At 42.3% G+C, this 12,182-nt stretch overlaps 1 protein-coding gene across 3 annotated transcripts in view; it reads right to left on the reverse strand.

Annotated features, from left to right (window-relative positions):
* Nucleotides 1-1,486: 1,486 nt before the first annotated feature.
* SETD7 (SET domain containing 7, histone lysine methyltransferase) overlaps nucleotides 1,487-12,182 on the reverse strand; it is a 52,305-nt gene continuing 41,609 nt past the window's right edge. Inside the window, exons 8-9 of one of the 3 annotated variants that reach the window (XM_033215309.1) lie at nucleotides 7,704-7,800; nucleotides 1,487-7,287 (exon numbers count right to left, since the gene is read on the reverse strand). In XM_033215309.1, the coding sequence (XP_033071200.1) occupies nucleotides 7,222-7,287; nucleotides 7,704-7,800 (163 nt within the window). In that variant the 3' untranslated portion in view covers nucleotides 1,487-7,221. Of the gene's footprint in view, nucleotides 7,288-7,703; nucleotides 7,801-9,678; nucleotides 9,906-12,182 lie in introns of those variants that run through there. The other 2 variants (XM_033215308.1, XM_033215307.1) reach the window with 2 other exon arrangements.

Raw genomic sequence — 12,182 nt, forward strand, 5'->3', positions numbered from 1 at the left:
GCTGAAATAATTTCACATTTAACACAAACTAGCAGTCTGAATGATTTCGAACATTTAAACCCAAAGGCAGATATTAGTAACCATCCCATCTATACTAATGGGGTGGTTACAATACTAATTAGTATATTAGTATCCCATTAGTATAGATGGGATGGTTGCTAATTTGGTCTAACATAATTTTGTCTTGATTTTCACATTACCCCATTCTACAACCCTTGGGCCCAAATCAATCATCTTAACCCATGAAAGTTGCCCTATCTTTCACTTTCAAGGTTAGCTTCTTAAGCTTACCTCAGTTTGTATTACATTTTTAATCCTATATTCCCCGTTCCCACAAGGAGGAAGAATATTAATATTGTGATTTGACCCATGTGTGTTAGAGGGTGAAGCCCTGCCTGAAAGATCTAGCATGAGAATGTGTCTGCGCAGGTGGAAAAGCTGATCCAACATCAGTTTGGACTCAGTCATCTCACTCGTTTCTGTTTCCTTCCTTCTGTGGAAGGAAGTCTGATAAAATCAAGGATTGGGCAACTGAGGGAGGTAAAATAAAGCAGGAGATCTCATGGCCTAATTCAGTTTGAGGCCTAACTGTGTCTCGTGTAGCCCTGCCAAACTTCCTAGAATTAACTTCTTTGGGGTCCTGGGCAGAAGGCCCAGCTAATAATGAGGTACTATGTTGACTCCCTTTGTCACTGGCTTTTGTGCTTTAGAAATGTTGATTGGCTGGGCACGGTGACTCATGCCTGTAACTCTAGCACTTTGGGAGGCTGAGGCAGGCGGATCACTTGAGGTCAGGAGTTCGAGACCAGACTGGCCAACATGGTGAAACCCTGTCTTTACTAAAAATACAAAAATGAGCTGGGTGTGGTGGTATGTGCCTGTAATCCCAGCTACTTGGGAGGCTGAGGCAAAAGAATTCCTTGAATCCCAGAGGTGGAGGCTGCAGTGAGCCAAGATTGCACCAGTGCACTCCAGCCTGGGTGACACAGTGAGACTTCATCTCAGATTACAAAAAAAAAAAGGAAATGTTGACTGTGATTAGGGCCGGAATAAGGGATTGCCAGGGTTCTCAGCTCAGACTCATCCTCAGACTGCCAAAATCTACCACATCTAACAACATTTTTATATTTTCTTTAAATCGTGAATTGAAGTTTCCTGTCTTTCAGCTATTTGCTCTGATCATCTCATTCGCATTCCAGACCCTTACCATGTATGTATTCAATCCGACACTTTCTGTTGGTGTGGCTAATCCTTCGGGATTTATGGGTGTATGTGGAATCATATCAAATACACAGCAAGCTCCAAACTTTTCCGACTCATCCTCAGCTCTTACTAGAATGCTCTGAAAATGATAAATGGCTAATAATATTTTAAAACAACTTAAAATGTAAAGTTCACTTAGTAATTTAAATATACAGGTAGACACATTATAAGAAAACCATTATTGCTTTTCTAACCTAGATGATCAAAGGAAGACAGCGACAGATGATTGTATATTTTGTTTAATACTTGCATTGTTTCTATAGCGCAATTATAGCAATCTTTAAATTTACTTTCATTACAAATATTTGTCAAGTTTTGTTTCAGAAACATTTTTCCTACTCTCTTGCATCATGCACCCAGACACACTACAAAAAACTCATTCATAACACAGTAAGGGCAAACATTACTCATGTAAACATCTTTCATTAATTTCCCATAATTAAAAAAAATCATAGAATTATAGATATTGAATAAGGCTCATAGATTTAGTTCAAATTCCACAAGAGACCAAAGATGCTCGTTAACTGTGATGGGGTTAACTTTTGGTTGCAATAAATGCTGAAAGCATACCCCTGGCTTCTACTCCTTAAACATAACTCACAACCTAATACATGTATTTCAGGATAAAGAGAGAACATAGAAAACCCAGGAGGAAACTTTTGAAGAAGGGAGCTCAGAATTATGGACATAATTTTCCTATGTGATAAGCAGGCATTACGTAGTCCCTGTAGCTTCCCAATACATGAATCAAGGTTAATTATCGTAACCCAAAATGTAACCAAGTAGATATGTTGATACATTGGCATGTGTGTTCATATTGCTACTATACACAGTGAAAATTTACCCTAATATGTATCATTTCATTATATCCAGGACCAAAGTGGGAGAAAAAATACCCACTCAAGTTGAATATCATCATAAAGGAGTTTTTGTTTGTTTTTTCAAAAACATAAGAGTCAGGAGAGTTGGGAGGTATGTCCTAGGGATGTGATTGGTCTTGATATTTAACAACTTTGAACAACTGTGTGTAAAGTCACAGACAGAGGAAGCAAGGATTTTTGTTATCGGAGGACGTCTCTCTCTCTGGTTGGAAGTTTGGTGCTTGGGTGCATAGTCTTCCAGAGCTGAGACAGGAAATGTACTGTGCTGAGAAATGGGCCCCTTGCCAGATGCTCCCTTCTCCTTCCTCTCTGCGAGGCGGAAGTCAGAAGGTAGAGATTGCTGGCAAAACTGTGAAGTCCCACCCTGGGGTCTGAACCCCAACTCCACTGAGGGCAGCCTCCCTGACGTGTGTGACTAGGCAGTTAAGGGTGGCGGTTGATGGCGGCCGGGAAACCCAGTTTCGAGGTTCACATGGCCAAGTCTGGCTTCTGATTCTGCTGCCCTGCAAAGAAATTGTGCTCCAGATAACTGCACCGGTGTCTCTAATGCCTCTGATTCACTCTCAGGCCCCTCAAAGGCCTGCAGTGATATCACTAAAAGGTGAACACACCTCCATTAGCACCTAACTTCCACCAGGAAGCGGCTGAGGCACTGGGGAAGCCTACGAGCTCTCTCCACGTCAGGTGCAACAACGCCGAGGAAGTTGCTGAGAGTCAGAGTTATTGTAGGCTTTTGATTTTTAAAAATCAAAATTGATCTGCATTACATCTCAGTAGACTCAGATAATTCTCACCAAAATTTTTGTAATGTGTTTAAGTAGCACTGGAATAATTCAACTTCATTTAAATATATTCATTCTATCATGAAAATATTTCATACAAACATCTATTTACATACAAACACATTAAAATTTGTGAAAAGGGTTCCCACCCCTGTGGTTGTATGGCTTGAAATAGTTTCATTGCTTTGAATATGTATGCACACATTTGGCAATAGAAAACTATTACAATTTAGTATTTTTGAAATTAAAAAAAGTGACACCGAGGTTCCAAATTCCTGAAGGGAAAGATAAAAGAAAAACAGTAATAATCTATCAAGGTACCCCAAGTAGATGTAAATTTGATGTACTTTGTGAACCTTTGATCTGTGGCAAATAAACATTACAACTGTCAGTCTTGCAACATAGTTTTGCTTGTTTTTCTAAAACAAAAGATATCTGGATTCTAAGTCACTACTCTTAAGACAGAAGCTTGAGGCAACTGTTTTAAAACAAAACAAAAGGGAAAAAACAATACCTCTACCTTCTTGGGAGATTTTAAATGCACGTTGCAGTGAGTGATTTAAATTTTTATATATTAAACAAAATTTACTAAAAGTGCCACATACTGTCTCCCGGAGAAGACAACCCTTTAATTCACTGTTCACAATTAATGCAATTTTAATAGTTATATTTAAATGTGAAAAATGGTTACATTTGGCCTCACTGGCCTTTCCGGGTGGGTTGTTGGTGATAAGGAAATTGTTTTTCAAGTGTGAAGAACCCCCATAGGGCAAATAGGTTTAACTACAGTCCTAGACGGTTCAAAGAGCTCTTGGAAAACTAATTTCCTTCTTAGTGTCTCGGGTAGATCAAGGATGAAGCAAGTTAAAATAAGAATAGGTACTACAAGACTCAAGAACTCCTCACTGCTTTCTTTTTGATCTCATCATTCCTTTGTGTCGGAAATTCAATCTTTCCAGTTGTTTTTGTTAGTCCATTCAAATGTCCATCTGGGGACATGCTCCTACAGGTTAGTTCCTATTCCTAACTCTAACACAAGATAATATTTCATCACAGAAAAGATGCTAAGGGAAGATCTGGTCATGCAGGAGTTGGACTGAGACAGCTCTGAGTGAATCTGCTTGAGATTACAGTGTCATACACACACATAGGCTCCCGCTGTTTTTCAGGACAGCATAAAGTCATTTCTTTATTCCCTACCACATGGAATCTTCCACGTCTGCTGTGATTCTCATGCTGATGAAATGACCAGATGCGGCGGCTTCCTGACATATTTCCTTCCCCAGCAGATGTAAAGTAGAAAAATACATTCTGAGTATTCTTTTCCACTTGCACTTAGGTTCAAACAAGAAACAAACCCTTCCGTCCTCAGCTGTTAATTCCTTATAGAACCTCCACTCCCTTGACTTCTTTCCCTACCTACAGAACTCAGTGAATCTCAAGCCCCACTCTGATTCCAACCTGCGACAGAGCCTTATATTTGGGAGTATGTGTGTGTGAGAGGGGAGGGGTGGGAGAGACAGAGCCAGAGACAGAAGCGAACAGAGAGGGACACACAGAGGGAAAGCCAGACGGGAAGGACCCGAGGACACGCACAGAGCCAGGGAGACTCAAGAGAGGACAGTGCAGAGGACTCGGAACAGGGAACAGGAGAGGGCAGCTGGGGCTGCTGTTATACAGGATGCCCAGGTGTTCTCACATATGCAGAGAGGAGAGGAGACAGCCGGCAGGAGAAAGAAGAGCTGGAAGACACAGAGAGCATGAAGAGAGTTGGGAGGAAGACACAGTGAGGCTCAGCGACGGTGCATTGCTTCCTCTGATTTGCGTGGAGGTCGCAGACACACTGCTGAGTTTTAAGCTCAGAGTGTTACCATTCAACATCTCATCTGAAGAACTGATTAGCGGACTAATCACTACATACAACTCTTCAATTCCGTTTATCCAATTTTGAAAAAAAATTCCATTTGAATGGGATAGAGTAGCCCCTTAGGATGTAAATTGTACCCCACTGCAGCCAGGACCAGAATGAGATCACTCTCAGGAATGAAATCATTCAGAGCATGGCTGCATCGGGGGCACGACCAGCACTATCCTCTCCCTGACCTCATTCCCTGACCCAGCTGCACAACTCACCTGAGTGGGCTCAATGCAAACCATCTTTCTCCTGAAGACAGTCACTCCCTTTGGGACACATTTAAATTAAAGCACCTATCAGAATGCAAGTCCAGAGGCCCTGGCCCATCTGTCACAGTGTATAAAACGGTCTCTTTCTACAGAATAAAAGTGACCCTATCCTGGTGCCTTTAAATCTAAAAACTCGATTCAGTTCCTTTGGTGGGTAATCTTTCTGGAAGCACCGACAACCTCCTCTCATGGGTGAACCATCGGCTTAAGCTTTCAAGCAGGGATCCAAACTGGATCTCACTGAAACCACTGCCACCTAGCTGCAAAGTATGCAACTGGGTGCTCTAGGAAGCTTGGCCTTGCAAAGAAGGGAAGGGCAACTCTGTCAATGTGCCCAGGGGCCACCTGAACTGAAAGTCATGAGCAGCCTGGGATTGAGCACTTTTGTTGTAGTCTTCATAAAGCTATGTGCAACTGACAAGAAACAGCAAACTTCCTTCTGCCTATGTCTTCACTCTTCTCCCACTGCAAGCCTTCTCTCATCAGCTGGAGCTCACTCTCCACTATAGCTTGGAAGGCCTTAGCTTTCCAGACCAAACTGACTCAGGTGACAGGAACCACAGCTGACAGCTACAGATCAGCACAACAGCTGCTCTCCAGTTCTTCCAGCCACCACATCGAGGTGTCTAAAAGAGACATAGCTATGGCATGTGGTAAGGGTGCTTATAAAAAACAAAACTCTCAGAATTCATTCAGAGCAATCCCAGTGAAGTTACAGATCTAATTAGCTAAACTAAAAAACAGGGGTTTTCTCCTTATTTCTGCTGCTGTGATTACACATGGCTGGCAAAATGGCTGAAATGCTATTGATAGTGTTGCTTTTAAACTATACAGGTGTTCAGTCTTAGTTTACAATGTTTTGAAGCAGGTAAGTGCTTTGAAATTACAATGATGAAGAGTTTTAGCATCAAGGTTTGATTTGTACGTAGTAATCAGTATGTCTGCCTTAGTAGCACTGACTAAAAAAATTGTTTTTTGAATTCTGTTAGAATTCAAATTTGCTATTTGACTTTTGAATTCAATGCACTGTGTCACAAGCCTGACTGCACTATGTTATGTACATTTAATGTGTACTCAAGGAGAAAAAAATTACTAGCACTATTGAAAATATTGCAAAATTGCCACAGTTACCGCTTAGAAATACTAATTTTCTTCTCTTCTTTCTTGAAGTATATATTACAACTCTTCCATAACTTAATGCAAACAAAGTAAATTCATTTCTTCTCACATCTTAAAGCAAAGATATCTTTGTTTACATGCGAGAATAATATTCTATAATAATACCCTGGCCCTAAGAGCCAGTACTTTATATTAGGACATAATAATAAAATGATGATATAGAAAGAACCAGAGAGACCTACACACTGCTATTGATGCAAAAATCCATTTGGAAGTTTTCTCTTGTAAAGGATATCTAAGAAAGAGAATAGGACTGAGGGGTGAAATGACTTTAGAAGTGGGCTTCTATTCACTAGGAAAAAAACAAAGCCATTCTATTGCAAGATACAGATCAAAGGTTAAAAGGCAAATTATACTACATTTAGAGAATAAAGATGTAGTAATTGTCAACCCTCAATATGGCACATATGCAAGTGTGGTAACACACTTTGCCCTGGCCATAGGAAAAAAAGCACTATGGAAAAACCACTGACTAAAAATGACTGAAAAACCCCATTTCCCTGTTTCAGTCTAATCATTTGGCATCTCTGAATGTGGTACAGATTTAGACTTGAACCACCAAAGAACATCACGCTGTCTTATGTCAAATGCTTGACAATACCTCTCAGTAGGACGTTGTTGCAAGGCTAGCTAATTTTAAATCTGGTATGAGTAATACAGTCAAACCTAGTTAGTATGCGAGAAAGTCATTGCTAACACATGGTGAGAGGATGTGACGTCACAGCATGAGCAGTCCCTGGTTGTCCCATTGTCGGATAAACGTAGTGCATAGATCCAAGTTTCTATTCCAGGTCTCTGAACCCCAAAGCCAGGCCTTTCACTTTTGCTGGGTGGCCTGGAAGGCCTTCAGCTCCACCTGGTACCACTCAGGGGCTTCAGGCCCACTCTTCCCGGGGGGGCTGTGGTCATAGCCATAGGCAACGGTGAGCTCTTCATCGGCCTCCACTGCTCTCAGGGTGCGGATGCATTTGATGGGTCCAAAACGGGGGTGGACAAACCTAAACATCAAGATGCACACAGTCATTCCCGGGCCAGACCAGGAGGTTGGAATCAAAGGCTAGGGAAGGGCTGATAGAGGAGTCACCCACAGGCACTCTTCCCTGGGCACGCCTGGTGGGTACCCAAAGTGTGGTCACCCAGCATCAGTTTCACCCTAGAGCTTATTAGACATGAAGCATGTCGGCCCCATCCCAGACCTGCTGGATTGGAATCTGCATTTTAGCGACACCCCCAAGGTGATCCACTGGTATATTAAAGTTTGAAAAGCACTGCTCTGTTTTTTAAAGCATATTTGGCACCTTGCATTTATAAACCAACAATCATGACCAACAACAAAAATCTGTCGTTAATGAGAAATCAGATCCAGTGCAGCCCGCCAGCATTTGAGCTTGTCTGGCCAGCAGCATCAGATTACCTGGCTGTATCTCAGGGAGAAGGCTTCACCAGAGTGCTTTTGGAGTTGTAAGAAAGAGCCCTGTGGATTTTCAAAGGCAAAAACTCTGTTTTCCACCCTATACATAGAGAGGAAATATTATTTTCTAGCATGAAAGTAGATGAAGATTTCTTCCCAAGAGGGAAGTCTAGACCTCCCTGCCAACCTGCTTATTTAGTATTTCCCTGTGGAGCATCCTATGAAGGGAGCAGTATCTCCTTCCTACAACAAGTCCTCTTGGGACCAGAAATGAGGTTAACACTATGGCTATGTTAATTTGCCAAAGGCTCCCAGCCCTGTTCATCTGCACAGCTCCCTGCAGAACAGGCAGATAAATAAGCAATAAATAGACTTAGCTCACCTAACAGCTGCTGAAATGGATATATGTAAGGCATGACCAGGAAAAAATCAGCTTTATTTTTATATGCGTCTGGTCAAATCAATCTCACTCATTTATAGTCTTTTTTTTTTTTTTTTTTTTTTTTGAGACAGAGTCTTGCTCTGTTGCCCAGGCTGGAGTGCAGTGGCATGATCTTGGCTCACTGCAACCTCCACCTTCCAGGTTCCAGCAATTCTCATGTCTCAGCCTCCCGAGCAGCTGGGATTACAGGTGTGCACTATCATGCCCAGCTGATTTTTTATATTTTTAGTACAGACAGGGTTTTGCTATGTTGGCCAGGCTGGTCTCGAACTCCTGGCCTCAAGTGATTGGCCCATCTTGGCCTCCTAAAGTGCTGGGATTACAGGTGTGAGCACTGCGCCCAGTTTATAGTCATATTTTGAACAAAGGGTTGGTGAGACAGCAAAGGAGAAGGTTCCAGGTCCTAAGTTAGATTGGTGCTTGGCGGCTGGACGTGGTGGCTCATGTCTGTAATCCCAGCACTTTGGGAGGCCGAGGTGGGTGGGTCACTTGAGGTCACGAGTTCAAGACCAGCCTGGTCAACATGGTGAAACCCTGTCTCTACTAAAAATACAAAAATTAGCTGAGTGTGGTGGCGCACACCTGTAACCCCAGCTACGCGGGAGGCTGAGGCACAAGAATCGCTTGGACCCAAGAGGTGGAGATTGCAGTGAGTTGAGATTGCTCTACTGCACTCCAGCCTGGGTGACAGAGTGAGACTTTGTCTCAAAAAAAAAGATTGGTGCTTGGGGCATGATAGTAAGTAGCTGGCTGGTTCCTTCTATCAATGGTGGAGGAATGGGCATGTCTGTAGCTTCGGGACTTCTTTTATGTGGAGTTAAAAAGGAACAACCTTTACCTCACACCAAAGGGGCCTCTATGTCCACCCTACTTGGGTATCATATCACGTTTCGTGGAAAGGACACTTGGTGTCAGAAGACTTTGGTGTGAGTCCTGATTCAACACATTTTTACTGTGTCCTCTTGGAAAGTCCACCTCATATCTCTGAATCTCACTTTCCTCATCTGTAAAATCATGATAATACTAGTAATAGTTATCCCATAGAGTCTTTGTCATGACAAAACGGGGTCACATATAGAAAGCACCTTATACAGTGCCTGGCACAAAGTAGGATTCAACTAATATTGGTTACTGCCTGTCTGTGAGCATGCATCTGTGAACACACATGTGAACAGAATTATCAGCCTGTACTCCACCACAAAGGAGATGCCTGGACTGTGGATTCAGGAATTCCTTATGAAAATCACGACTCTTTGCTTAAATTAAAATATTTCACTTGGCTGGGTGCACCGACCCATGCCTGTAATCCCACTACTTTGGGAGGCTGAGGCGGGTAGATCACCCGAGCTCGGGAGTTCGAGACCAGCCTGGGCAACATGGCGAAACCCCACCTCTCCCAAAAATACAAAAAACTAGCCAGGGGTGGTGGCACGCACCTGTTGGTACCAGCTACTTGGGAGGCTGAGGTGGGATGATCACTTGAGCCTGGGAGGCAGAGGTTGCAGTGAGCTGACATTATGCCACTGCACTCCAACCTAGATGACAGAGACCCCGTCTCGGAAAAAAAAATTAAAGTAAATTAACATATTTTACTAAAAAAAAGTTCCTGAAATACAGGTTGGTTAACCTCTGGTATACTGCAAAAAACAAAAAACAGACCATGTGTTGAATTTCCAGGCCTGAAGCTTCTTTTATAATCCTCTTTTATTTTCATTTTCCTGCTCATTATCGTCATCATTTTCAGAGTATAGATAACGGACAGACTGAAAAGAAAGAATTCAATTTCAGGTGTTGATTGTTGAAGATGACCCGAAGGCACAGTGGTTAAGAGCCTTAACTGCTCTGCCTTGGCGACCTGCTTTTCCTGTCTGTGATCTCGATGGTGATAGTAGTGGCCTCACTGAGTTACTAGGAGGACTGAATGAGACAATGCATGAACAGCATCTAGCACAGCACCAGCCCGGAGCGAGTGGTCTATAAATGTGAGCTACACGATTAGCAGTCAAACCAAACCTTTGTGCCAAGTGGCTTAGCCACTTGTCTACAGTTTGTCTAGAAAAGCAGCTCTTATCTATTTGTCCATTTGGCATTTTGTACTAGACTGCAGTTAAAAAAGCCTATGAAAATGTTTCGTTTATGTTAAAGTGTACATATCAGGGCCAGACGTGGTGGCTTACACCTGTAATCCCAGCACTTTGGGAGGCCAAGGTAGGTGGATCACCTGAGGTCAGGAGTTTGAGACCACCCTTACCAACATGGCAAAAACCTGTCTCTACTAAAAATACAAAAATTAGCCAGGTGTGGTGGTGCATGCCTGTAATCCCAGCTACTTGGTAGGCTGAGGCAGGATAACCACTTGAACCTGGGAGGTGGAGGTTACAGTGAGCTGAGATCGCACCATTGTACCTCCAACCTGGGCAACAAGAGCGAAACTCCATCTCAAAAAAAAAAAAGGTACATATCAATACCAATGATTTTTGAAACAAATGAATACCATTAATTGGTATCTGAATTTCATATCTGGTTATTATTCAAGTAGTCTTCTCATTACCCCAAATAACTAAGATTTGGTCACCCTGGGCTTGCAAACAAACAAACAAACAACAATAAACAAAATGAAAACTGGCAGAGTACAGGGACTTGGGTTTTGTACAAATGAAACCTTCTCTTGTCTCCTGTGCTCTCTTCCTTTTGGTGAGAAAAATCATGTCCTTGCAATGAAATAAAAAACCTGGTTTGTTTTAAAGGAGTAGTCTTAAGTAGCATTTATGATTGTTTGTTACCACCCCTTTAAAGGGTTGTTGTTAAGCTGTGTGCAGCTTGGAATGACGCTTTGGCCTAATTCACCCCGGCCATGGAAGCCTTGGAGTTAATCACAGTGTCAGTTTCATTTCACATGACACATGTCCTTTGCCATTTCTACCCGTTCTTTAAACAGAAGTAGTAGCTTCAGTGCTTGTTATGGGCTGCCAAAGAGAGCAAGTCATTGCCAGGAAAATTTTTAAGCCATTTCAAGGATGCAGGAAGGGACATTCTTGACAAACCTCCAAATTCTGGCAATTTTCCTACAGATTAAATGCACATGATCTGATTCTGCTTATGCTAACAAGCAAGATGACTGAGGGACTGCAAGCTACAACTGAAAAGAAAAGGTTGCAGGAAGCTCACCGGCTCCTAAGAATAACTGACATTCTCACACCAAGCTAAGGAGAGCAACGATGATGGTACAAAGAATCCCAATTATATCCTCTAGAGAACAGTCAGAGATGTTTGGCTTTGGGAAGAACATGTTCAGGGGTCATATAAAAACTACTAAAGTGTATGTAGGGCTACCATGTAAAAGAGAGGCTGATATGGGATACAGGAAAAAAGGGAGACAATTAGGGCCAAGGGCTGAATATTACAGGGAAAACCATTTGGGCTCATTATAAAGAAATTTCTAGGCCAGGGGCGGTGGCTCACACCTGTAATCCTAGCACTTTGGGAGGCTGAGGCAGATCACCTGAGGTCAGGAGTTCAAGACCCGACTGACCAACATGGTGAAACCCCATCTCTACAAAAATACAACAATTAGCCAGGCATGATGGCAGGTGGTGCCTGTAATCCCAGCTATTTTGGGAAGCTGAGGTGGGAGAATTGCTTGAACCTGGGAGGCAGAAGTTGCAGTGAGCCAAGATCTCGCCATTGTACTCCAGCTTGGGAGACTGAGCGAGACTCCATCTCAAAAAAAAAAAAAAAAAAGAACTTTCTAGTCATTGGAGCCCAGAAACTAATTTTGTAATGTCTATTTCATTTGTATATTTCTCTGAACCTTTGTGGATAACGTAAGCTCCACACCAATGGAGGTTTCCAAGAAGAGGTTCAATGAGCAGATGGAAGAGAAGGCTCAAACTCTAAGAGGATTATTTGTATTTTATATACAGAGTATAAATATATGTAGTCATTTATATATATTACCTTTTGAAGCAGATAATTCAGTGGCCTTTCAACAACTGAATATCACAAATACACACAAAATTCTGCAACCATCACCATCATCT

Source organism: Trachypithecus francoisi, unplaced genomic scaffold (genome assembly GCF_009764315.1).
Source record: "Trachypithecus francoisi isolate TF-2019V2 unplaced genomic scaffold, Tfra_2.0 Lachesis_group1, whole genome shotgun sequence".
NCBI lineage: Eukaryota > Metazoa > Chordata > Mammalia > Primates > Cercopithecidae > Trachypithecus > Trachypithecus francoisi.